The 27,736-nt window shown below is 38.8% G+C and overlaps 2 protein-coding genes across 4 annotated transcripts; one reads left to right on the forward strand and one right to left on the reverse strand.

Annotated features, from left to right (window-relative positions):
* Positions 1-1,449: 1,449 nt before the first annotated feature.
* Positions 1,450-9,901, forward strand: LOC103044181 (PEST proteolytic signal-containing nuclear protein). Of its 2 annotated transcripts, none has more exons than XM_049470115.1 (5): positions 1,450-1,552; positions 4,082-4,302; positions 5,468-5,539; positions 6,456-6,511; positions 9,305-9,901. In XM_049470115.1, exons 1-5 carry the CDS (start codon positions 1,504-1,506, stop codon positions 9,411-9,413), a joined length of 507 nt encoding a protein of 168 aa, XP_049326072.1. In that variant the 5' UTR covers positions 1,450-1,503; the 3' UTR covers positions 9,414-9,901. The 2 variants fall into 2 exon arrangements, with proteins under 2 accessions (XP_049326072.1, XP_015457216.3); XM_015601730.3 differs by having other exon boundaries at positions 1,463-1,552; positions 4,085-4,302.
* Positions 9,902-10,605: 704 nt separating this feature from the next.
* LOC125785893 (interferon-induced GTP-binding protein Mx1-like) lies at positions 10,606-27,035 on the reverse strand. 2 transcript variants are annotated; one of them, XM_049470093.1, is made up of 13 exons: positions 26,948-27,035; positions 24,719-24,926; positions 22,395-22,532; positions 21,603-21,757; positions 20,572-20,710; positions 20,246-20,444; positions 17,869-17,947; positions 17,267-17,389; positions 16,151-16,292; positions 15,422-15,580; positions 15,094-15,170; positions 14,152-14,421; positions 10,606-12,206 (listed from the first exon to the last, which is right to left on the reverse strand). In XM_049470093.1, the coding sequence occupies exons 2-13, from the start codon at positions 24,906-24,908 to the stop codon at positions 11,982-11,984; spliced, it is 1,896 nt and encodes a 631-aa protein (XP_049326050.1). In that variant the 5' UTR covers positions 24,909-24,926; positions 26,948-27,035; the 3' UTR covers positions 10,606-11,981. The 2 variants fall into 2 exon arrangements, with proteins under 2 accessions (XP_049326050.1, XP_049326049.1); XM_049470092.1 differs by having other exon boundaries at positions 24,719-24,933; positions 26,948-27,012.
* Positions 27,036-27,736: the final 701 nt, after the last annotated feature.

Below are 27,736 nucleotides of genomic sequence, written 5' to 3' on the forward strand. Positions count from 1 at the left end.
TAACTAACTAATAAAATCACTAGCAATATGTGAAAAACGTACATGTCTAGTACATAGACTGTGTATAGCTAGACAGAGCATTGTCTCTCAAAAGTGAAGCCACCACAGGTTGGGCGCCCCCTGCTGTTCGGTTGCAGAAAGCTGTGTGACCCCACCCATCCCATAGATTTCAATGGCAAAACATTCAATTCAACTTTCAATCAAGTTTTTTTTTTTCAATATACTGTAATTCTACCTCCATTATTTAAATACAACAGCTAGTGTAACCTCTGCTTATATATATATATATATATATATATATATATATATATATATATATATATATATATATATATTATATCCCCACAGAATTTGGTTTTTAAAACGTTATTTGGCTCTATTTAAAAAAGGTGTGGTAGTAAAAGGGCTGGTTATGGGCGGGACCAATAACAGACCGTCAGCTCTGCTCTGCTCCGCTCAGCAGCCTGTGACCTCCAGGCAGACCTCAGGGGCGGGTTTATTTAAATGAGTAAGTTGTTTCAACACAGTCTTTCTCCCTCCTCTGGTCTCAACTGCGCAGACTCGGGTTTCAGGATCGCCAACATGGAGGAAGATTTTAGCTTCATTTTCATTAAATGAATGGGAACAGCGACACGACGTCCATCTTTTTTACAGTCTCTGGTCTAGTAATTCACAGTTCTAATGGGATAAAAACATCATTTCCGAGGGGGACTTGAAGGCAGCATTAGTGTCCACACAGATCTTTGATCATTTTACTACTGAAAATGTAATCCTTAATGGTGGTTAGCGTAAAGTTTATTAATTTAATTTTCTGGCCGCGTGAGGCTAAATGCAAAATTAGAAAATTGGATGTAAAAAATATATATTTTTTCATTTTTAAATGTTTTTTTTTTCCTCTCTGGCCCTCACAATCGGAAAGTAAGGAAAAATGAAAAAATATTTTTTCTTTATTTTCTGATTTTTCCATTTTTGCAATTTGCAAGTTGGATTATAACATCAGATATATGTTGCAAGACACAAAAAAGGACAAATCTAAAAAAAATCGACAGATTCATCATTTAATTTTTCTTTAAATTATGTTTGCGAAGGACTGAAATGAAAAACTAAGTAATTGAAAATCACTGAATGGAACTGAATGGAAAAAAAAACTAAATTATGAAGTTTTATTCTCAATTTTCTACTTTCGAATTAAGCTTGATACAGTCAGAATAAAACGTTACACTGACTAATGGTTCTTATTTATGATTAATTTTACACATAATTTGGTAGTAAATTGATTTAAGTATCAAAAAAATATGAGGATTCATTGGGAGCTGAAAGAACCGGCTCTTTTTCAGTGAGCCGAACCAAAAGTGCCAGAATTCTTATCAGTAGTTTCAATGCGTTCTAAATGTATCGATTCCTACAGTGACTCGTGAGTCGACTCCTGAGAGTGAATCAGTAGAAACGGGTCTGTGCTGCTCCTACCGGGCCTCCGTCCGTCTTCCGCGTTTCTGCAGCGCTATGGCGAACGAGCAGCAGCAGCAGGAGGGAGTGGAGCAGCACGGAGGAGGTGAAATTACAGCAAATTACCCCCCAGATATTACCCCAAACAGCGGCTCAGACTGCGGGCATATACCCGCCGTACAGCGGCTCAGACTGCGGGCAGAGCCGCGGCAGAGAATCGCCGTACAGCGGAGATAACTACCGCTACTGCAGCGGGGAGCCGCTTAACTACAGCCCGGCTAGGCTAAGATTGGCAAAGCTAATATAGGCTAGGCTAGGTTAGGCTAGGCTAACTGATAAACAGGCTGCTGTTAATTTTGCGCAGCTAAGAAATTCGTATCTTACCGTTAAAATGTACTATCATGTGGTGTAAAATATCACATTTTGTGTTTTTTATGCTTTAAATATGATATTTCTGACTGTAAGGTTTGGGCTGGTTTAAACTGGAGTTTTATTTTTATTCTTAGTTAGCGTTAGCTTAAATAGTATAACATAACTAACCTACTCAGACCTCTTAGAGCCCATTTATAGCCATTAATAACTATTAAAGTGTTTAAATTGTTATTATACAATTTAAATAAAGCCGATTCAGGCTCATTTAACTAATGTTAAATGGTACGAAATATCTAACATCTAGTAAACTAACACCTGGACACTACAGCCTTGTAAACATACAGTTAGTTAGCTAATTTTACTGCAAATAGTTAACTAGGTTGCTCAAGTTTTACAGGTTAACCGAGTAGAATTAACTGTTCTCCAAAGTAGCTATCTTAATAAAGGTAAAATAAGCATTATTTTAAGAAACTCAACGCTAAGTGTATGCTCATTTACAGGTGCATCCAAAAAAAATCAGTTGAAAATATGAAACTCGTATATTATATAGATGCATCACATACAAAGTGATCTATTTTAAGCGTTTATTATTATTTCTTTTATTGTTGAATATTATGGCTTACAGCCAATGAAAACCTAAAAGTCAAGTGTCTCAGAAAATTAGAGTATTGTACAAGACCAATTGTTACTTTTAGTATGCAGTGTGGGCAGTGTGCCAAGTCCTGCTGGAAAATGAAATCCGCATCTCCACAAAAGCTGTCAGCAGAGGGAAGCATGAAGGGCAGTTAGATTTTGAGGGAAAACAAAACTGCACTGACTTTATTCTTGATAATAAAAAAATGTGGATCAACACCAGCAGATAACATGTCTCTCCAAACCGTCACTGATCATCAGTACATTTTACATTGGGTTTTTTATTCTCTGTAAGCCATAATAATAATAACAAAAAAAAAAAGAAATGAACACTTAAAATAGATCACTCTGTATGTAATACATCTATATCATATATATTAGTTTCACATTTTCAACTGAATTACTGAAATAAACTAACTTTTCAGTGATTTCTAATATATATTTCTAGTTTTATGTTGCTCTCCCTGCAGGTATGCTACTTTTAATCACTTTGATAGACTATGCAATGCTACGTTACACTTTATGGCGAGGAAGGTTGTGGCTTGCCACTGATGCTCAAAAGAGACATTAGTGCTGCACTGTGTGATAATGTATGATAATGTATTTTAATGCCTAAGTTATATTAAATGTTGACATTTATTCAACTTTTTTAGAGTTATTAGCCCTATCCCGGCAGGATTTGTTTCTCAGGGGGTTCGGGGGTAATTTTCTCTTTTATGTTTTTTTTTTATCCTCTGTGATAAAATCCTTTTAATAAACTCTATGGTCCTCCGGTAATTTTAGTCCCGTCCAGATCCACGTTTGAGTTTCATCTCCTCGTGTTTAATTAAATAGCTATTTGTCCACTGCCACGCACCGTAATTACACTTTGGTTGTGTGTTTCCATGGAGATTTACGTTAAAAACACAACAGCAATAGGAAATAGAGGAGCTACTGAACGCGATGTCACGTGAACGAGAAAGCCTTAAAAAAAAAAACTCACTGGTCCTCCTGATTTTCTGTTTTTTTTTTTTTTAATTGTGGTCCAGATGCAGGAGTTTTATCACTGAGTAGAAGTGTGTCATTTTTCACAGACGCCCCCCTGAGAAACTAATCCCGTCTGGATAGGGCTATTGACAACTCTTATTTATTAGTCCCAACATGTAGATAAAAGTCCAATGGTTAATATTTAAGCATATTTATTCAGAGTGGGTGTTTAATAAATATTAAGGAATAACAGATATCAAGACCTGGTGACTAGACGATACTGGTAGTTATCAACTGTTAGCTAACATTCTACATAATGTAATATTTATATACTATGAAAAGCAAACAGATCAAGTTTTGAACTTTATTTAACTATATTTAATTGTTGGTTGAGTAATGTTTCTAAACTGTAAACCACAAGAGGATATATGACTTTTCCTGGTTTGTAACAGGATGTTGAGAGATGAAAGTTAGAGTGTTGGTTAGTTCTGTAAGATGATGGTGGTGGTGGTTAATGCAGCAGTAGAAGTTCCTCCATTGTTATGCTCACCAGCAGCACTTCTGAGCAGGTCCTCCTGGCATCCCTCATCTTCCAGGTAACTGTAGCTCTCCTTTGGTCACCATGGCTACAGTCGCTCACCTTGGTAAGTTGTTTCGCCTCCAGCAGGACCAGAGGAGAAGGGAGGCAGTGCGAAAAGTAACACGGTCTCTTCCAGCACCGGCCCCGGGGGAGGCCTGGGGAAGCGCCCGGCCGAAGGCAGCAGTACGGCGGGGGATCAGCGCAGGAAACAGGCCGTGCCCTTCAAAATCTCCAAACCGAGCATCAGTACGACCAGCCCGATTCTGAAGAAGCCTGCCCCCATCTCCATCAAGCTGGGAGCTAGTGTGAGTAGGACAGTTTTGCTATTTATAGGTTTATGTTTGAGTAAAATGAACATTATTGTTTTATTCTATAAACTACGGACAACATTTCTCCCAAATTCCAAATAGAAATATTGTCATTTAGAGCATTTATTTGCAGAAAATGTAAAATGGCTGAAATAACAAAAAAAAGATGCAGAGCTTTCAGACCTCAAATAATGCAAAGAAAACAACAAGTTCATATTCATAAAGTTTTAAGAGTTCAGAAATCAATATTTGGTGAAAAAACCCTGGTTTTAATCACAGTTTTCATTCATCTTGGCATCATGTTCTCCTCCACCAGTCTTACACACTGCTTTTGGATAACTTTATGCTGCTTTACTCCTGGTGCAAAAATTCAAGCAGTTCAGTTTGGTTTGATGGCTTGTGATCATCCATTTTGCTCTTGATTATATTCCATATTTTATTTGGTAAAATCAAAGAAGCTCATGATTTTTAAGTGGTCTTTTATTTTTTTTTCCATTTATTTTAATTGGATTTTTTTTTTAATTCAGTGTTTTGTCATATCGCCAAGAGTATCATTATTGAGAAAATACTATGAAATATCTTGATTATTTTAGGGCCGTATCGCCCTTCTCTAGTGGTATTGGTAACACTTGCTACTGGTATTATCCTAGCCCTGTACAGCTTATTTCTTTCCTAAAAATTAAATTTGCAGTTTCTTGGCTCTCCTTGCTGGCATTCTTTATATATGCAATGCATTTATGAATATTAACTATAGATATACAGCGATATTTACCAGATTTCACTTCAAGTCAACAACCAAAAATGTCATGATATTAAAAATGTGTTATGTGCATCTAATGTTGGAGTAAAATCAATTATATTTGCAGATAAATTGGATCAAACATGTAGAAAGCAGAAAAGAAATGTGGCATTTATTTACATTACAATCTTGCATTATGTTGCATGTTAGCACATTATTTGGTGCTCTGTCACATCGTTGCTTGCTGCTTGTCACTAAATCGCTGGTACATAATGTGCACTTCTGTAGGAAATGACTGGTCACTTGTCGCTCGATTTTCTGCTAGTGTGAAAACAGGATAAGGCAGATATTGCACCATTTACTATGAGCAGAAATGAGTTCAGCTTTCACTAAATACTCTGTCCTCTCTGTGTGTTTATTCAGAAACCGAAGGAAGCTGCTCCTCCCCCAGCCGTCAAAAAGCCTGCATCCGTATTCAACGAGGACAGTGATGATGTGAGTGTCAGCTGATCAAAGAATCAGGACTGTTAGATCTCGATTTCATGTGTTATTTGAACAGAATATACTACTGTATGTTTCACACTATAAAGTGAACTTAAAACCCCTTAATGTTCTCAGAAATCGCCAGTGTGCTTTATGAATTCTATCAATCAGGTATTAAGGAGCAGTAAAGCCACTCCGCTGAAGTACAGCGTTATACAGGAGTTTAAGCTTTTAGCTTAGTTCTCCAGCAGCATTAGCATTAGCTGCTAAACACGCTAAGCGCCAGGTCTTTCAGCTGTCCAGAGGTGAGTATTGTCAGACTGTAGCCTGCTGCTCACCCTGGATAGCACTGCTGGAGCAGCATTAGCATTAGCCGCTAACACTGTTAGCACAAGCTCTTTTGCTGTTCAGAGGTGATAATTATCAGACTGTAGACTGTACATTTACAGGGTTAAAACAAGCTACGTGGGACAAACCGCTAGTTAATATTGACCTGGGTTAGCCGCTAATGCTAATGCTCCAGCTTTAGTGGAAATCTAAAAATCTAAGCTGTAAATAAACGGAAGCAATAAACAGTTTTCAGAAGAGAAATCTGTGTAGATTAACATCAAGCGCTCGTTTGACTAATCTGAATTTTTTTTTTTTTAATTTAAGAATTACAGTTTTGTGTACTTAAAGTAGCTTAGCTTTACAGGTCTCCCCCACCCAGGGGCAAGACCTTCTGAAATTAGAAGGAAAACATGGCAACGGCAGGAGTTCCTACGACTATTTACTAGTTACTAGTGATGCATAACATGCGCCTTAGATTGCGATATATACGGTTCATGCTTAGGTTTAATTGAGCTGCATGATTGTAGTATTGTGTAATTGTATTGGATACTGTTGTGATAAAGCTTAACACCGGTTATCTTTTCAACTGTCTCTGTAGAGTGAACCCGAGGAGATGCCTCCAGAAGCCAAGATGAGGATGAAAAATATAGGAAGGTGTGTTGGACCTTTTTATGTTTTTATGACTTTAAAAGGCATTATTAAGGCTGTACAGTAAATCTTATTTTTAAGATTTTTTATGCAGCAACAGATGGAGCTTTTCACACTGCAGACTGTGATCATGCAACATAACTAGACTCAAGGTAGAGTGAGGTCTGCACTAGATTTGGTGCAGAAGCATGAATTGGCCTTCAGTCAGAAAAAAACTGAAGTTTAAATTAACTTAGTTAATTGATATAGATTTTAATTCATCGCGTATCACATCAAAATTAGGATAAATGAGCGTGGTATCACACATTCCGTTATCAATATTTGTTTATTTCAACTCCCACAGATGCCATCATGCTCATTTATTACGAACCCTTCTTGGTTTAGTAAACTTGCTGCCAATATTGCTGAGCTAATACAGCCCAGAAATACAGTTTCTGCTCTTTTAGCTGCATTCATGTGATTACATTGTGTAGAAAAGAAAAGTTACTTTAGTTCAGTAATTCAGTTGAAAACGTGAAACTCATATATAGATGTATTACACACAGTGTGATCTATTTTTGGCAGTGTGCCATGTCCTGCTGGAAAATAAAATCTGCATCTCCATAAAGGTTATCAGCAGAGGGAAGCATGAAGTGCTGTAAGATTTTGTGGGAAAACAAAACTGCACTGACTTTAGACTTGATAATAAAACACAGTGGACCAACACCAGCAGATGACAGACATGGGTCTCCAAACCATCACTGATCATCAGTAAATTTTATATTTCATTTGTAAATCAAGGGAGCAGAGTCTGGAAGAAGAGTGGAGAGACACACAGTCCAAACTGCTCGAGGTCTAGTGTGAAGTTTCCACCAATCAGTGATGATTTGGAGAGACATGTCATCTGCTGGTGTTGATCCACTGTGTTATATGTTGTCTAGATGTTGGATCTTCTTGCTGATGTTGGCTAGATTGCAACTCTTCTAGATGTAAACTGTTGCAGCCTATTTCTAAATGTTAACAACTGCACCTATTGATGCTTTTAGCTTCATTTAGCTTCTCTAAATGTTGGCTAGATGTTCACCTCAGCTGATGTTGGCTAAACGAGAACTCTTTTAGCTGATGCTGAGTAAATGTTTGCACTTCTAGCTGATGTTGACAATGTTAACTCTTCTAGCTGATGTTGACTAGATGTTAGCTTCTGTAAGTGTTGGCTGAATATTCACCTCTAGCTGACAACATCTAGCTGACTATTCTATATCATGTTGTCTAAATGTTAACTGCACCAGTTAATGTTGGCTAGATGTTCGCTTTTGCATTGATATTAGCTATATATAAGTTCTGTACTGATGTTAACTATTTAACTGCTCAAGCTGGTGTTGGCTAGATGTTACCTTCTTCAGCTGATGTTGGCTAGATGTTGATCAATAGCTAATGTTTGCAAGATTTTAATTATTCAGGTAAGGTTGGCTAAATATTCACTTGTCTAGCTAATGTTGGCTAGATGATAACTCCTGATGTTGGCTAGATGTTAGCTTCTCTAAATGTTGGCTAGATGTTCACCTCAGCTGATGTTTGCTAAATTAGGACTCCTATAGTTGATATCATTTAGATGTTATTTCCTCTAGTTGATGTTGGTTAGGCTTAAATTTTTCTAGCTGTGGTTGGCTAGATTTAAGCTTTTTTAAATATTGGCTGCATATTTAACTCTCTTGCTCACTACATCTAGTGGATGTTGGATAGATTGCAACTATTCTATAACATGTCTAAATGTTAACTACACCAGTTAATGTTGGCTAGATGTTTGTGTCTTTATTGATATTAGCTTGATATTAAGTTCTTCACTGATAGTAACTATTTAACTGCTCAAGCTGATGTTGGCTAGATGTTAACTTCTCCAGCTGATGTTGGCTAGATGTTAACTTCTCCAGCTGATGTTACCTAGATGTTCACTACTCCAGCTAATGTTGGCTAGATTTTAATTACCCAATTAATGTTGGCTAAATATTTACTTGTCTAGCTAATGTTGCCTAGATGTTAGCTTCTCTAGATTTGGCTGGATTTTAATCTCTTTAGCTGATGTTGACTGAATGTTAACTCTTCTAGCTGATGTTGACTAGATTTAAGCTTCTGTTTTGGCTACATATTCACCTCTCTAGCTGACGACATCTAGCTGACTATTCTATATCATGTTGTCTAAATGTTAACAGCAGTTAATGTTGGCTAGACTTTCGCATCTTTATTGATATTAGCCTAATATTAAGTTCTGTACTGATGTTAACTATTTAACTTCTCCAGCTGGTTTCGGCTATAGATGTTCTCTACTCCAGCTGATGTTCTCTACTCCAGCTGATGTTCTCTACTCTAGCTGATGTTGGCTAGATTTTAATTACTCAGTTATTGTTGGCTAAATATTCAGTTGTCTAGCTAATGTTGGCTTCTCTAAATGTTGGCTAGATACTCACCTCAGCTTATGTTGGCTAAACGAGGACTCCTATAGTTGATGTTGTATAGATGTTGATTCCTCTATTTGATCTGATGTTGACTAAATATGATCTCTTCTAGCTGATGTTGACTAGATGTTAGCTTCTGTAAGTGTTGGCAACATATTCACCTCTCTAGCTGACTGTTCTTTATCATGTTGTCTAAATGTTAACTGCACCAGTTAATGTTGGCTAGATGTTTGCATCTTTATTGATATTAGCTTGATATTAAGTTCTTTACTGATGTTAACTATTTAACTGCTCAAGCTAATTTGGCTAGATGTTCACTTCTCCAGCTGATGTTGAATAGATGTCTCACCTCTGCCAATCTTTCCAGGGACACACCCACTTCTGCCGGCCCCAATTCCTTTAACAAAGGCAAGCAGGGGTTCTCGGACCATCAGAAGCTCTGGGAGAGGAAGCTGAAAGCCCAGACAGACCAGTAACTCTGGAAAGGTGCAGCTTGTGAAGATCGAGAGGGTTTTCTTTTTTCTTTTCTTTTCTTTTTCTTTGTTTTTGGCTTTGAAATCTTTTGTCATTTTGTCTCTTTGTTTTTTGATGATGTGTGTAAAAATGTACATATGTAATGGGATGTTTCCACTATAAAGCGTCTTTTTAATGTAGGTATGTTTGTGATTTTTACCACCATGCTGTGGTTTAAAGTTAATAATAATAATAATAAATAAAATCCTTCTTTTCAAACGAAATCTCTTTATAGAGATGAAGATTACGATCCAGATTCACATCCAGCTGTCTGTATAGGCCAACATTCAGTGACGTTAAATTAGAATCATTAATGACTGATAGCATAGGACAGAGATTAGCAGTGAGTGTAAGGAATGGGTGTGAGAAGTTGATTGAATGTGTGCTGTCCACATTGTGACCCATTTTGGTTTTGTTTTGGAAAGAGCATTAAAGCTGATTGAAGAGACAATGGGAGGAAGTGTCTTATTTCACAATGCTTCTGTTGTACATCTTTTTTATTGGGTTGTTTGTGATTTTGATCTTTGTATTTGATTTATTTCAAATTTTGTCCCATTTTCTCACTAATTTGGAAGGTTAATTACCTAGCCCACTTACCAGAGTTCTAGCTTATTACTAGTTATGCTGTCAATACTAGGAGGGTAGCCTATTGTACACTGCTGAGAAGCAGCACGACATACTCTATTTTCTCTCTCTCTCTCTCGGACTCTGGCTGCTGATGGAGAAGCAGCACGACCTACTGTACTCTCTCTCTCTCTCTCTCTCTCTCGGACTCTGGCTGCTGATGGAGAAACAGCATGACCTACTGTACTCTCTCTCTCTCTCGGACTCCAACTCCTGATGGAGAAACAGCATGACCTACTGTACTCCCTCTCTCTCAGACTCCAGCTGCTGATGGAGAAGCAGCATGACCTACTGTACTCTCTCAGACTCCGGTTAAAGGCAAGATTACTAAACTCAGTTTTGGATACCAATGGGTTATTTCTTGCATTAATATCCTGCCTGAGTAGACAGCATTTCTCATGTTTTACAAGTTTATTTCCAATCATGCTCCAGATGCAAATTTACGAGAAGAGGTACAGTTGAACCTCTAAACAATTTAGCAATTTAGTATTTTTGATACGTTTGATGGAGACCACACAATGAAAAAGCACATAGAATGAAACAAATCTATTTATTTGCAAACCGTATACAGTATAATAGTCAGATACAGACAGAACAGATTTATTAATATATTTCAGCAACTGAGGCTTGGTCTAAAGAAAATGTCCAGCAGAATTAAGCACCTTAATAAATCTTGCTGACCTTAATAAAACTGACCTGCAGGGAACTTCTCTGCACTCACTTAAAGAGGCAGCCAAACACCTTCATATAATACTAACACACAAAGTACAGCACAGAAGTAGAGCTGGTGTAATTAGTTGCACTGATTAATGTCTGGCCCACAGTATAAAGGATAATTTAGCAGAATTTTTGGCCAGGTTGCTCTTTCCTACAAACGCAAATGTAGTGTTTTAGTACTCGAGTGCTTGATTTTGGTCTTCAGTGCTTGGTCTTCAAGCAATCGGTAGTCTTGTCCTCTTTTTGACTTCGTTTGAGATTGACTTGGACGTTGTTCTTGAGCCCAGTTCTTCTGTCTGAGGTAACGTTTACTAGAAACTAATCTCAAAAAATTTGAATATTATATAAATCCAATTGGTACTTTTGGCAGTGTGGGCAGTGTTCCCATTACTGCTGGAAAATGAAATCTGCTTCTCCATAAAAGCTGTCAGAAGAGGGAAGCATGAAGTGCTGTAAGATTTTGTGGGAAAACAAAACTGCACTGACAGACTTAATAATAAAACACAGTGGATCAACACCAGCAGATGACAGACATGACTCTCCAACCAAACCATCACTGATTGTAGAGATTTCAAACTAGACCTTAAGCAGCTTGGACACTACTGTGTTGTATTATCAAGTCCAAAGTCAGTGCAGTGTTTTCCAGGAAAATCTTACATCACTTCATGCTTCCATCTCCACAAAAATGGCTTTTATGGAGGTGCAGATTTCATTTTCCAGCAGGACTTGCAAAAGTACTAATTAGTCTTATATGATATTCAAATTTTCTGAGACACTGATTGCTAGCTATCAGCTAGCTACAGTAGCATATATCTTAAACCCATATTGAAACCTTCCTAATAATTGATCCATTGGTGTAAATGGTCCATGCTTACCCAGTACATTAAATCTGTTGGAACTGTGGCACATTTCAATACACTGATAAAATTTCTTGATTTTCTTTATCTATATACTTTAGAAACTGAATCTAAAACCTCATCTTTGGTTTAGCTACCAGATACCCACCCCAAAACATCTACACTGATGATCACACCTTATAACCTAGTCCTCTGTAAATAATGGAACAACTGAACAAAAGTAAGATAAGGATACATAAAGAAAACCTGCCGGTTGTATATATAGTTATTTAGACTAAAATGAAATTAGTAATTTAATGAATTTCTTCATCCAGTCATTTCAGTCTGGATGCGCTAAAACTTGACGAGGTAGCTGTGGGCTTTCATCAGGCGTTTCTGGCGGCTCAGCAGGTTGGCGCGCTTGTTGCCGATGTCGTGGTCCTCTTTGAGCAGGGTCTCGGTGCAGTCCTTGTCCTGTATCAGCTGCAGCATGTCCCTCTGCAGCTGCAGCGCCGCCTCCTGCAGCAGCAGGTACCGGATCATCAGCGGGACCTGGTCCGCCAGACGCTTACTCGCAATCTAAACACAGGCCGGTCAAGCAGTCAAGAGGCAGTGATGTATACATCATCAAAAGTGTGTTTCTAAATGTGTTTACTATTACAGAGCGTAGTGCTGTGCGATATGAGGATAAATATCATGGGGAAGATAGAAAAGTGTCTATCGTGCTACTTAGCTTCTGTCGTCCCTATCGTTTCTACAGTAATTTCATCAATTATTCATGCAAATATATAAAGTAGGCTACGATGAAATGTATTGGCGTGGTCACTTTGCATTTATATAAGTGATAATAAAGTAATCTTATAATGTGGTTTTGGGTTTAATGTCACTTTGAAATAAAGTTGGAAAAAAGTAAGCAATGATACTATTTTGTCATATTTTTCGAAGAATAACTGAAAACATGCTTGAATGTGGTATACCATGATATATATCGTTATCGTGATATAGAAAATTTCATATCGTGAAATATGATTTTTCCCATATCGTCCAGCACTAACAGAGCGGCTGTTATTAGTTAGATTGTGGCTTATTCTCTTCTGTACTGCAGTTACAGTGGTTGGCATGGTGGCGGTAAATGAGGTGTTAAGGACAATTTATAGTTCTACGTTGAATCTACGATGTAGCTAACACATAGCAGAGGACCCAGTGAGAGATGATTAAACACAGTGTTTAAAAACTCCAGCAGCACTGCTGTATCTGATCCACTGACTGTACCAGATCAACACACACTAACACCCCATACACCACCACCTCCTGTGGGGTGCTGACATTGGCGTAGGAACTGGGGGATCAGACTTAGGTGGGTTTGTCCCCCCAAAATGATACTGCAGAAAAAGCAGAAATTGTTTTCAAATAAACTTTTATTTTGAAAGCACGCCAAAATCTGCACCCCTGCAATGAAGATCACCCACTCTCCGGAGAGCGTTTCTAAGTCAAGTTAGCTAAAGCAATTACCACCGCTTTTAACAACAAGATGGTGCATACGTGCTTCCGAGAGAGGGTGCTTTTCATGGCGGGGGTGCAGATTTAGACACTACTACGGTGCCGAATTCATCAACCCCGCCGGGAAAAGCACCCCCTCTTGGGTGAGGCTGCAGGTGACTTTTCTTTTTCCTTGTTTCTTATAAGTCAGTGTAGCTTAGAACATTATCTTGAGTATTTCCATTTTCTAAGTAAAGTTGAAGCCAAGTAGACGTGTGTGCATGCTCCAGAGAGTGGGTGCTTTTCCTGGCGGGGGTGCTAAATTCGGCACAACACTGGCTTTACACTCGAGATCAGTGATGAGAGATGAATCGCAACAATGATAATATACTGCAATAAAAACAACTTGCTAGGGTAATGTCTTGTTCTGCTAACATTCTGCTAATATTTCTGTGGTGGTAACTATGGTGTTGCTAAGCAGTTGCTAGGTGTTTAATAAGGTGTTGCTAGGTGGTTGCTAAGGTGTTGCTAGGTGGTTGCTAAAGCATTGCTATGGAATCCATGGTGGTTGCTATGGTGTTACTATGGTATCCATGGTGGTTCCTATGATGTTGCTATGCAGTTGCTAGGTGGTTGCTAAGGCGTTGCTATGGTATCCATGGTGGTTGCTATGATGTTGCTAGGTGGTTGCTGAGGAGTTGCTAGGTGGTTGCTAAGGCGTTGCTATGGTATCCATGGTGGTTCCTATGATGTTGCTATGCAGTTGCTAGGTGGTTGCAAAGGTGTTGCTATGGTATCTATGGTGGTTGCTATGGTGTTGCTAAGTTTTCATCTTCGTATCTTGAAAAATGTGACGTACACGGGCTTTCAAATTTCTCCCAATTCATTTTCAATAAGAAAAAATGCTAAAGCAATGAGCAACCATAATTATTGATTATAGAACCACAAATATGCCAAAAAGATCAGTGGAGCTGAAAAGATGGATAATGGGTGAAGAATCACAATAAAGCAGTATGGTAAGTAAATATCAGTTAAAGGAACTCACGCCGTAGTAGGACTTGAGGTGCCGCATCAGTTCCTGCAGGGTGGCGTGGTTGTTCGTGTTGGAGAGCAGACTGGAAAAACCAAAACCAGAGACTACGTAGGAATTTCCTCCTTTCTGTTCTTCACCCTCCTCCTCTTCATGCTTCAGAGAAATCAGGGTGTTGCTGTAGGTGCTGTCCTGAGTGTAGATGATCAGCTCCATCTTAAACTGGGTCCTCAACATCGACTCGGCCTCCGCCTCCTTCTCCTGTTTTATACTGTCGATCCTGGTCTGGAGGAACGAAGAGCAACCAGCATGTTATCAAGCTAACCATCAGAAAACTCAATCCCAGTTACTATATTCACTAATACCACTTACAACTTTACCATTTCCAGAAGCTCCGCCCACTTCTCTACTACAATACAGAGTTACTATATTCACTAATACCACTTACAACTTTACTACTGTACACAACACAAGCCTTATTACGTTCACCATGACCAGAAGAAGCTCCGCCCACTTCTCTACTACAATACAGAGTTACTATATTCACTAATACCACTTACAACTTTACCATGTCCAGAAGCTCCGCCCACTTCTCTACAATACAGATTTATTATATTCACCGTGAGCAGTGAACGCTGCACATACGGCATACGGTGTGAAAATAGCTTAGCATGGAGCAGCAGCAGTGACAGCGTTTGTGTTTAGCTGTGATAATTATCAGTTTAATCTAAAGTAAAACCTGAAACACTTCATCACTTGGTATCATGAGTTGTAAAACATCTTATATGTGTTGTGAGAAGGAATGGCCGCATCACACAGTGGGAAATGCATTACTGTCCCAACATACAACTTGGATGTATATTAATAAATGAAATATCTTGGGTTTGTACTGTCTGCAACTAAATCAAAGTCAAAAATATATTTAAGTAAATACTGTCAGTCAAAATAAGAACCTACCTTTGCTGTTCTGAGAAGGTTGGGGAAGCCCACAAAGCTGTTCTGAGCCAACTGGATGAAGCCCTTTCTAATAAGATCTGTGGATACATGGTAAAACAACATGTTCATAACTACACGTGTATAAAGCATTGCCAAAAGTATCCTGCGCTTGTCTGCATTGGTGTGTTTGGTAACGTGAGGTTTGGATTGAGCTGCTCGGCCATGGAAACTCTCCATTCCATGAGTCTCTCAATGCTCTACTGAAGCTACATGAAGTTTGGAGGTCTGTAGTGATGGACTCTCAGAAAGTTGGGTCTTCTGTATTTAAATGAAACACTTTGTTGTCTACCTGAGATCTCCTTCAGCTTCCTGACAGCAGGTTCCTCCAGCTTCTTGATCTGGTCCTTCACCATCACCTCGAAGGTCTTGTAGTTAATGAATCCTGGAAGTTCCCGGCCCCGGTACTTAACCTCATACTCCTGCACTTCCTTCTCAATTCGCCTGTTAACTGGAACATTCATAAAACAGCTATTTTAGAAAAATGAAGATGTGTTAAACACAGAGTGATCTACTTTAAGCGTTTATTTATTTTATTGTTGATTATGGCTTACAGACAATGAAAACCCAAAAATCAGTGTCAAGTTCTGCTGGAAAATGAAATCTGCATCTCCAAACCATCACTGACTGGTGGAAACTTCACACTAGACCTCGAGCAGCTTGGACTGTGGGTCTCTCCACTCTTCCTCCAGACTCTGCTCCCTTGATTCACAAATGAAATGTAAAATTTACTGATGATCAGTGATGGTTTGGAGAGACATGTCTGTCATCTGCTGGTGTTGATCCACTGTGTTTTATTATCAAGTCTAAAGTCAGTGCAGTTTTGTTTTCCCACAAAACCTTACAGCACTTCATGCTCTCCTCTGCTGCTGACAAATTTTATAGAGATGTGGATTTCATTTTCCAGCAGGACTTGGCACACTGCCCACACTGCCAAAAATACCAATTGAATTGAGACACAGATTTTTGGGTTGTCAGACAGTGTATCTCTGATCTGGACAGCAGTAAATGGAACACTCACAGGTCTCTCCTGATTGGTCCAGGTGCTGCTTCCAGCTCTCGAACTTTATCCTTAGGTTGGAGAAGATGTTGAGGTGGGGGGCAGTCCTAAGCTCCTCCCCCATGGTCAGGTTCAGAGCGTCCTGAGTGAACGCCGTCACTTTCTAACACAAAAAAACAGAAAAAAATGGAATAAATCAGATTTACATCACTATAGTGCTGTGTGCATTTTATCTCTCTAGTTGATGTTCGGTAATTGGGCATTAACTGTTACCTTAAGGGACAGCTTGGAAAGGCCCGTAGCTGTGTAAGTTGTGAGGTGCTATCTTGTTAGTGATGCTTAACATTGGCCAGTGTGGTTATGGCAAGATGATAGGAATTATAATTGAGCCAGTGTACCAGAAATACTTGTATGTCAGAGGGCCAATATTACCACCCACAGTAGACAGTGCAGTGCTGTAGGTGGTAATGATGGTGACCTGGCGGTGTCTGGTAAGAATTGTCCGTGTCCGCATTTAATACAGAAGACCCCGCCTACATATCCCACAAGTCAGTGGAGCATTCTTTACCTTCATGGAACATGCAATGGGTGTCCAGTTACTTTTGGACAGGTAATTTCTATACTTTCATTTGTATACTTTAATTGTTGATGATTATGAAGCTTACAGTCAATAAAAACTCAAAAATAAGTTTCTCAGAAAATTTTAATATTATATAAGACCAATTGGTACTTTTGGCAGTGTGGGCAGTGTGCCACGTCCTGCTGGAAAATGAAATCCGCATCTCCAAACCATCACTGATTGGTGAAAACTTCACACTAGACCTCGAGCAGTTTGTACTGTGTGTCTCTCCACTCTTCCTCCAGACTCTGCTCCGTTGATTTCCTTTAAATGAAATGTGAAATTTACTGATGATCAGTGATGGTTTGGAGAGACATATCTGTCATCTGCTGGTGTTGATCCACTGTGTTTTATTATCAAGTCTAAAGTCAGTGCAGTTTTGTTTGCTTCCCTCTGCTGATAACAAATTTTATGGAGATGCGGATTTCATTTTCCAGCAGGACTTCGTAATTCCAGTTTGTACTTTCTATACTTTTATTTCTGTTGGTTTGGGTTTGGGTGTGTAGAGATAAACTCACATCAATCAGATAGTAGATGCGCTCGCTGGGCTCCATGGGCGGACCATTGCCGTACTTTTCCAGCTCGTCCTGGGTCTCGGCCAGCTTCGCCTCGATCTGCTCCTCAAGCCTCGGCAGCGATTTCTGCCAAGAAATATACCAACAAAGTAGAAGTGTCAGGATAGTTACATTACCTGTCATTTACATTGAATAAAATATGCCTAGATGTTTGCCCAAATGGTGTAATAAAATATATAACGTACAGTATACTTTTAGATTTAAGTGCAGCATTTGACACAGTGGATCACGACATTCTTATAAATCGCCTGAAAACCTGGGTAGGCCTATCTGGAAATGTTTTGCAGTGGTTTAATTCTTATCTTAAGGGTCGAAAGTACTTTGTTGGCATAGCTGACCACCGCTCCAAGGAGCACGATATACTTTATGGTGTTCCACAGGGTTCTGTGTTAGGCCCACTTCTTTTTTCCTTGTACATGCTTCAGTTAGTGTAACTTTTTTAGAACGTGCTGATAATATATAAATTTAGTTTAGAGACCCCAAACGCGTTAGACTGTCCCTCTGCTCATCCTTCTCCTTCTGATGATGATGATAAGTTTCTGTACCTCGATGTGATGGACCAGCTCCAGCGTCAGTTTCTCAGCGAGTTTGGGGACGGTGGCTTTGCCGTCGTCGTACAGCGCGCTGCAAAAAACGTTCAACACACTCAAAATTCATTTTAATTTTCATAAAATCCACATAAAAGAAAAGGTGATGAAAATATCCATCCATCCGGGGGTCTGGGTTGCGGGGCAGCAGCATATATATATATATATATATATAATTCAAATAAAATTGCCCCCTATCACTCTGCACTCCATAAAAAGGAAATGCAAACAGAATTTTGAAGCACTTTTTATATTTAATTAAATGTAATAAAATGCATTGTGATTGGCTGAGAGGTGTTTTATGAGTGACATTATCAGCTGATAATGCACTGTAACCGAAGCTCTCCATGTATTACTCTGCCACATACAGGTAACCTAGCAACGATGCAGCACTTACAAACCAAATACAAACCAAATGAGATGTCATTATACACCACTGGGGGGCGCTGGATCACATAGAGGCACAGTGCAGAAATGCTAAGCCATGTCTCCAATAGGCGGCACAGGCAAAGACGTGGCCCCAAAAATAAATAAGGCCAATGATTTGAAATATGTACTATTACACACATTATCAGACACCAATATCAGGTTAAGAGTTGTTATTATTAAAATAAAAGCTTAAGTGTATATATTTTCCAGTTAATATGCAGTATTTTAAGCTGAATGTGGAAAGTGGAAAGGTGGAAACATTTTCTTTTATATAAACGAGTGCTGGACTTTAATCATTTCACAGATTTCTCACCGAAAAAACGTTTATTTGCGTGAGTAAAGCTAACCTAGCAACAATGCAGTGCTTACAAACCAAACAGCGCAGCTACAAACAGAGCAGCAATGGAACTATTTCAACTGGCGGAGTTTTTATAACAAAACAGATCATATTTTCTCCTCCTTTTTAACTTAAAATCTTTCAATAAACAGTGATAATGGAACTGTGGTATAATCACAATAATACACTCGAGGTTCGTGCTATAACGTGTAATACTCGTCCTGTGGCCTCGTGCTTAAGACCACAGCACAGCAAACTGCCAATATTACACATTATAGCACAAACCTCGAGTGTATTATTGCTTAAGTAAAGTTTAATAATGTAATCATTTAACTATTTTTCAATGTTTATTACTGTCATACTCTTATATATTCTACAGTACTATGGTTGAAACCCCCTAGACTCTAGATATAAGGAGTAGAGGGATTCTCAGGGGGTGCAGAGTGACCATAAATGCAGTATACTGTAAATCTATAGGCATGAGTTGACAGTCTGGTGTACTGTGCCCTCTAGTGGTGATGGCAACAGTGAAGCTATGTAAAGTATTGTATAAATTGTGCCTATTTAGCCATTTTCCCTCACTGGTATCATGTGACTGGTATCATTATAAGGTCTATGTTGTAAATAAGGAGCAGGGCTGTTAATTTTGGCATTTCAAGTACAATTCTCTCATACTGGCCAGTAGATATTCAACAAATCACCTCATGGCAAAGAACTCTCTAAGGATGAGAAAAGCAAAACTATTGCTCTCCACAATGAAGGCCTAGGCTATACGAAGGTTATTAACATCCTAAAACTGAGAAACTGCACAAAACCCACCCAATTGAGCATCTGTGGGGCATCCTCAAGTGGATAACCTTTAACCTTAGCAACCACCTAGCAACACATTAGCACTAACAGTGGAAACACTACAATCAACCCTTAGCAACCATTAAGAAACATCTTAGAAACCAACACCTATAGCATAGAAAATACCATAGCAGCCAACACTTTTACCTTAGAAACCACCTAGCAACACATTAACACTATCAGCGGTAACACTTTACAATAAGTGTATGTTAATTATCAGTACTTATCAGGACTTATGTACCAATATCTCAACTAACTATTAATTGACGCCAGTTAAGACATTAATGATCAGTAGAACATTTTTGACTAATGTCTTAATTAGGTATTAATTAGTGTCAATTAATTACTAGTTGAGACATTACTTAATCATTATTTATCATTGTTTATTACTCTCGTAAGTAATGTTAATTACTTTAAATTAAAATAGTGTTGGCCTAACAGATACATTGTAACAACATCTTAGCAACCACCTAGCAAAGCCCTTAGCAACTGCTTAGCAACAACACCTTAGAAACTGTCTAGTAACACCTCACCAACCATTTCCTTCAAATCGCAACCACCAAACAATACCTCAGGAGCCAACCCCAATACTGTAGCAACACCTTAGCAACCACTCCTTAGCAACAAGCACCTACATCATAGCATCACTGCTAAGCTGCAACTGCACTCTCTGACTGATCACCAGTAAAACTGGAACCCTGAGAAGAACTCATGACCCACCTGAAGTGAGGATGATCCCTGAAGAAGGCCTTCTCCTTCTCCGTGGCTTCAGTCAGAGACACGCGGTCTATTATCTCCTTCTGTCCTCTGCAGCGAACGATCATGTAGCCTTTAGTCAGATTAATGATCTCGTTATTAACGATCTCCACCACCGTCTCCTCCGTCCCCTTATCCACCAGGTCCGGCTTCGTCAGGATGCCTGATGAGCAGTGAACAGAACACGCAACAATGCTCAGTACCCACAGGATAGACCACAAGGTGTTTAAAAACTCCAGCAGCACTGCTGTATCTGATCACCAACACCTCATCCACCACCATGAACAGACCTAGAGTCCTCTCTCCATTCGGATCCTCCACCTGAGCCATCTTCAGAGCTTCAGTGGTGGCGATGTCCACGTTGCACGGCACCACCACCAGGTTAATCGTTTCCTGCTTGGTGATGAACTTCCGGATCAGCCTCTTAATCTGCGAGAGGTTTTTACAGCGTTAAAACACCTGAACCCCTTACTATAAACACCTACCTACATTGTGCTTCCACTTACTGTGGCCACTTTATTAGAAACACCTACTGTACTACTTTGTGCCTCCACTGACTGTGGACACTTTATTAGAAACACCTACTGTACTACTTTGTGCCTCCACTGACTGTGGACACTTTATTAGAAACACCTACTGTAGTACCCTGTGCTTCTACTGACTGTGGACACTTTATTAGAAACACCTACTTTACTACCTTGCGCTTTTAGTGACTGGCCACTTTATTAGAATCATGAATATAACCTTGTGCTTTTAGTGACTGGCCACTTTATTAGAAACGCCTATTGCACTGACATTTGCTTTCACTCACTGGCCACTTTATTAGAAACACATACATAGCTGGAGCTTTTAGTGACTGGCCACTTTATTAGAAACACCTACATACAATGTGCTTTCATACACTGGCCACTTTATTGGAAACACCTACATACAATGCGCTTTTACACACTGGCCAATTTACTGGAAACACATACATAGCTTGAGCTTTTAGTGATTGGCCACTTTATTGGAAACACCTACCTACTATTTTCACTCACTGGCCACTTTATTAGAAACACCTGCATATCTTGTGCTTCACTGACTGTGGCCACTTTATTAGAAACACCTACTGTACTACCTTGTACTGTCACTCACTGGCCACATTTTAATTGTTACTCATTGGCCACCTTTTTGGAAACACCTACCTTCAATTTTCACTCATTGGCCATTTTATTGGAAACACCTACCCACTCTTTTTGCTAACTGTCTGTACTGTCCCTCATTGGCCACTTCATTAGGAACAGCAGGTGTGTGCTTGTGAATCAGTGCAGTGATTGGGTACCTGGTCTCCGATGTCTTCTGGTTGGCCCTTGACGGCGACTCGTGCGATCCCCGGCAGGTCGATAAGTGTGAGATCAGGAACGTTGGAAGAAGTTATCTCCAGACTGATGAGGTCATCACTGATCCCCACTCCAACCCCGGCTATTTTATCCTGGGCTAAAAATTAAATTCAAATTAAAATTGACAGTAACTGGATAAAATGGGATAATTATTATGAGAAATCTTGCATAAAATACTTGCATAAATTTTGGATTATTGGTGTTTTATTAATTGGTGTTATTTTAACAGAACTTAACAACCAGTATTTTTCACTGCAGGTTTATTAACCCTATTCATTTGATTATAGCGCCACCACATGGAATAATGAAACATTAACTTTAGTATTTTTAATTAAAGGGCCCATAGAGATTAAAAGCTGTAGTCTTGCTGAAAGCTTCCATTTGATATGGCTTTAACTTTAATACTGATCGAACTGGCACTAATTTGTTAGCTGGGTAACTAATCTATGCCGAAGAGAGCACCCTGCAAACACACATCCCCTGAATCACGAGGAGACTTGGGGTAAAATCTGCATTTGAAAGCTGGAATAAGCTTTCTACTGCTGGAATGGGCACTAATTTGTTAGCTGGTCGTCTAGAAGGGATTCTAGCTAACCAATCTTAGCTTGGTTCCATTCAGGACTGTGCACAGGTTGTCTTGTGTTATGTATGAAAACTGCCTGAAAGCTTTTATCTCTCAAAATTACAATAATGCTCATTTTGTTCGCTTCATGTTACAATCGTAGATATCGTACCTTCTCTGATCTTGCTCTCCACCTCGGCTGGATCATCTAACTCCTCTTCGTAGCCGTCGTAGCTGATCTTCCCGTGCCAGCTGTCCTCCTCCCGGCACCTCTTCATCTTCAGCTCCAGAGGACATCGCGTCACGATACCTTTACGTGAATTTTAGAGAGAAAAGAAAGAATGTTTTAATCTCTTACGATTTGATCAGCCGTGGTTTTATGTTTTTTGGATACAATCCGGGTTAGCACCCGAACATCCCTTTCAGACAGCTTCCTCTTACAGCGTCCACAGTTAATCCTGTTGGATGTGGTTGGTCCTTCTTGGTGGTATGCTGACATTACCCTGGATACCGTGGCTCTTGATGCATCACAAAGACTTGCTGTCTTGGTCACAGATGCTCCAGCAAGACGTGCACCAACAATTTGTCCTCTTTTGAACTCTGGTATTTCACCCATAATGTTGTGTGCATTGCAATATTTAGAGCAGAACTGTGCTCTTACCCTGCTAATTGAACCTTCACACTCTGCTCTTACTGGTGCAATGTGCAATTAATGAAGATTGGCCACCAGGCTGCTCCAATTTAGCCATGAAACCTCCCACACTAAAATGATGACAGGTGGTTTAGTTTCATTGTCCAACACCTGTAATTATCAGCATTTTTAACAGTGATATGAAAATACTGTGAAGGATTGTTAGATAAAGGAAACCAGAGGTACCCTTTTTCCAGCAATATCGTAATGTAAAATCCTATGAAAATATAATGTCTTGCATTGTGATTGTGACCTCTGCTGGCTGGTTGCAGTACTGCAGTGTAATGTTCAACAATTCCAATGGGTAGTTTTCCCTTCGCTAATATCATCACATTTTAATTTACCCCAAAAATCAGTTTATAAACCTTATTCTGCTGTATTATCGTAAGAAGGCGGGGCTACACTTATGGATAAAGTGCATATTTTAGTGAGTTTCCTGCTTTAAAACATACAACAGAAGATTTGAATGTGTTGTTTTAGCGGGTCGGGTTTCTCTTTTCTGTTTAAGCTGCATTATAAACCGGTTATACCTGTTCTCCAGGTGTGCTTTAGAGGACTATTTTAACGCTTCTTCCTTGTGAGCTTAATAGACAATGACTGGTGTTAGAATCACTATACAGGCTCTAAATAATTGTGTGATTTTTGAAACAACACCTCAAATACTCAAGTAATACCTAATAATCTTAGTGATATTTATACATAACTTTAAGTATGTCTGTTACTGCAGTACAGAATGTATCCGGCAGGTGTCACTATTAAATACATTATTAAATATATCTACTTATGTGTACAGGTGCCGTATTATTCATTTATACTGGTGCTATTTTAATAATTTAAAAAAAGTGGTACTTTTTATAAAGCTCTGTATATTGGGCTGGAAAAGAAGACAGCATTTTTTCATTCATACGCAATAAAAAAAAAAAAAAATATATATATATATATATATACAGTATATATATATATATATATATATATATATATATATATATATATATATATATATATATATATATTCCATTTGGTAAAATGGAATATATGTATATATGTTTTTCCAGAGCTGTTTATAGTAACAGTACAGTAAAAAGCACTTGGTGCTTGGACGAATGAGTGAAAAGACTCAATATGATGATTTTAATTATTTTAAAAAGGTAGATAAAAAAATGGAAAGTTTATGGAACATTTAAGTTGTTTAATTTATTAAATGATGAAACTCTAGACCTGCTGATAGGCGTGTTTGGCTCCTGTAGCAGGATCATAACGTGCTGTAAAGGTTATATATAAAGTTAAAATAGCTGAGTTATGACTGTATATAACTGTATATAAGTAAATATGAGTGTATATAAGTGTGTATATAAGTGTATATATGTGTATGTAAGTGTGTATAAGTTTATATAAATGTATATGAGTGTATATAAGTGAATATAAGTGTATATAAGTGTTATGAGTGTATATAAGTGAATATACGTGTATATAAGAGTATATAAGGGTATATAAGTGAATATAAGTGTGTATCTAAGTGTATATAAGTGAATATAAGTGTATATATAGATGTATAAGAGTTTATATACGTGCATATAAGTGAATATAAGTGTGTATGTAAGTGTATAAGATTTTATATAAGTGTATATAAGTGAATATAAGTGTGTATGTAAGTGTATAAGAGTTAATATAAGTGAATATACATGTATATAAGTGTGTATTAGTGTATGTAAGTGTGTATATGAGTGTATATAAGTGTATATGAGTGTATATATGTGTATATAAATGAATATAAGAGTATATAAGTGTATATATGGATGACTGACCGCTGCCTCTGGGTAGGGCGACCCCGCTGAGCGCCTCCAGCACGGAGCTCTTGCCGGAGCTCTGGTCTCCTATAACAGCGATGGCGGGCAGCGCCAGGTCCTTCTCCACCCCCTGAGATCTGAGAGAATCTATCAGATCAATACACGGCCTGACCTTCTCCTCATACTGCTCATTCAGCGTGGAACCCATCTCAGATACCTCAGCAACCTACACACTTAAAAACAGAGGTACTATATAAGTACTTTCTTGTACTCATAGGTTCACTTGTTAATTGTTAATTGTACCGTAAAAGATATAATATTGGCCTTTAGAGAGTTTAGATGTGCTTCCGAAGTCTTTCCGAACAGCAGGAAGTACAGATTTGAACCATTTAACAAACCAAAAGTTACATTCAGTATCACTGTACTGATACACTTTATAAAATGTATTTTTTATTTATACATATTTCATTAAAAAATATATTCATTTGATGAAAAGATTTATAATCTTTACAATCTTTACTTTTAACATAAATATGGGTACAAAATGTTATAAAGTATAGTCAGTATAGTATAGTATAGTATAGTATAGTATAGTATTGTATTGTATATTGATATAGTCAATATAAGGTACAGCCCCAGCGACAAGCTTTGTACTCTTTTAAGTACAAATCTGTTCTTATTTTTCTTAGTGTGTAAGTTATCTTCAGCAGCCACTTACTGTAGCAATTAAAGTAACCTAAGGTATCTTAGCAACCTTCTACAGTAGCAACCTCAGCAACCTAAGGTATCTTATCAACCACTTACTGTAGCAACCTCAGTAACCTAAGGTATCTTAGCAACCTTCTACACTAGCAACCTCAGCAACCTAAGGTATCTTAGCAACCTTCTACAGTAGCAACCTCAGCAACCTAAGGTATCTTAGCAACCTTCTACAGTAGCAACCTAAGGTATCTTATCAACCACTTACTCTAGCAACCTCAGCAACCTAAGGTATCTTATCAACCACTTACTGTAGCAACCTCAGTAACCTAAGGTATCTTAGCAACCTTCTACGGTAGCAACCTCAGTAACCTAAGGTACCTTAGCAGCCACTTACTGTAGCAATTAAAACAACCCAAGGTACCTTAGCAACCTTCTACAGTAGCAACCTCAGCAACCTAAGGTATCTTAGCAACCTTTTACAGTAGCAATTAAAGCAACCTAAGGTATCTTAGCAACCTTCTACAGTAGCAACCTCAGTAACCTAAGGTATCTTAGCAGCCACTTACTGTAGCAATTAAAACAACCTAAGGTACCTTAGCAACCTTCTACAGTAGCAACCTCAGCAACCTAAGGTATCTTATCAACCATTTACTGTAGCAACCACAGCAACCTAAGGTACCTTAGCAACCTTCTACAATAGCAAGCTAAGATTCCATAGCAAGCACTTACTGTAGCAACCACAGCAACCTATGGTATCTTAGCAAGCTTCTATAGTAGCAACCTCAGTAACCAAAGGTATCTTAGCAGCCACTTACTAACCTTACAACACTTACCACTTAACACATACCAACCTCTTACAGTAGCAACCTCACAGACATCTAGTACCTCTGCGACCTCAGATACCTTAGCAACCTGCTACTCTAGCAATCTCACGGACGTCAGGTACCTCGTCGAATTCAGACACCTTAGCAACCTCCCACCTTAGCAACCTCACAGTGTCAGGTACCTTAGCAACCTCCTACTGCAACAATTTCAGATACCTCAGAAACCTCCTACAGTAGCAATCTCACAGGCGTCAGTTACCTTAGCAACATCAAATATCTCAGCAACGTCAGATACCTCAGCAAACTATGGTACCTTAGCCACCTCAGATACCTCAGCAGCCTCCTACTGTAGCAACCTCAGATACCTCAGCTAACTATGGTACCTTAGCAACCTCACAGATGTCAATTACTTAACCCCCCTTAGATACTTTAACAACCTCCCACAGTAGCAACCTCACGGACGTCAGGTAACTCTGCAACCTCAGATACCTTAGTAACCATAAATACCTCAGCAACCACCAATTGTAGCAACTTCAAAAACCTAAGCAACCTCCTACCATAGTAATCTTAAATATCTTAGGAACCTCAGCAACCTCCTACCGTAGCAACCTCGCGGACGTCAGTTAACTCTGCAACCTCAGATACCTTAGTAACATAAATACCTCAGCAACCACCAATTGTAGCAACTTTAACAACCTAAGGTCCCTTAACAACCTCCTACCGTAGCAACCTCGCGGACGTCAGGTGCCTCAGCGCAGCTGCTGTAGTCTGTGGTCTGGAGTTTGGAGGAAGCTGAGCTCAGGTTCTCTTCATCAGAAATCGAAACTCCTCCTCAGCGCCGCTACTTTCATTTTCCAGGAATCTCTGAGTTTCATACAGGAAAAATATATATTAACAAAAGCAGTAACAGCAGATCCTTCACTTACACCACCGATCATCTCTTCATCAGTCTGATTACTCTGACTGTACTGGGATATTTACGCCCAGTTAGATGTTTTAGAAGAGTTTTTAGAAACTGGAATGATGTATAATTTGGTCCTCTTGTTTCTGGGAGTAGTGATGAAGATGTGAAGGTGTGTAATAACAGGTTATAACCGCAGGATGGCGCCTTTAGCTTAGCTCTGTTTAGAACAAGAAACCACCTGGACCATCAAGGACCAGTTTAGACCACTAGTTACCATCAGAATCTGGATTTAAGATTGTTAATGTTTAGTAGGGTTATAAAGGGTTAAACCACTTTTAGCCAGAGGTGGAAAAAGTACTGAACAACTGTGATTAAGTAAAAGTATCTTTACTTTGTTCAGACCACCCCATAAAACATTTTTAAGAAGTGGTATAGGTTTATCCAATTATCCATTTTTTTTCTTTACTGTTAAAAAGTTGGGCAGGGGCACATTTTGTATTGCATGAGGACGTTATTGCCTCGTTATTCCACAATTCAGACAAATTTCTTCCCAGCATTTTATATTTTACTCAGTAATTGGGAGTTTTCCAATGTAGCGAAGTAAAT

The sequence above is a fragment of the Astyanax mexicanus genome, chromosome 21, assembly GCF_023375975.1.
Source record: "Astyanax mexicanus isolate ESR-SI-001 chromosome 21, AstMex3_surface, whole genome shotgun sequence".
NCBI classification, from domain to species: domain Eukaryota; kingdom Metazoa; phylum Chordata; class Actinopteri; order Characiformes; family Acestrorhamphidae; genus Astyanax; species Astyanax mexicanus.

What these genes read in the sequence shown, in the direction of transcription:
- LOC125785893 (XM_049470093.1), bottom strand. Translation starts at nt 24,908, where the DNA reads ATGGGTTCCACGCTGAATGAGCAGTATGAGGAGAAGGTCAGGCCGTGT. An exon ending in AGCTGGTCCATCACATCGAG is followed by an intron (nt 17,390 to 17,868) that starts GTACAGAAACTT and finishes ATTTCTTGGCAG; the next exon opens with AAATCGCTGCCGAGGCTTGA. An exon ending in GGACCAATCAGGAGAGACCT is followed by an intron (nt 15,581 to 16,150) that starts GTGAGTGTTCCA and finishes TGAATGTTCCAG; the next exon opens with TTAACAGGCGAATTGAGAAG.
- LOC103044181 (XM_049470115.1), top strand. Translation starts at nt 1,504, where the DNA reads ATGGCGAACGAGCAGCAGCAGCAGGAGGGAGTGGAGCAGCACGGAGGA. An exon ending in AGTGGAGCAGCACGGAGGAG is followed by an intron (nt 1,553 to 4,081) that starts GTGAAATTACAG and finishes TTTCGCCTCCAG; the next exon opens with CAGGACCAGAGGAGAAGGGA. An exon ending in CCATCAAGCTGGGAGCTAGT is followed by an intron (nt 4,303 to 5,467) that starts GTGAGTAGGACA and finishes GTGTTTATTCAG; the next exon opens with AAACCGAAGGAAGCTGCTCC.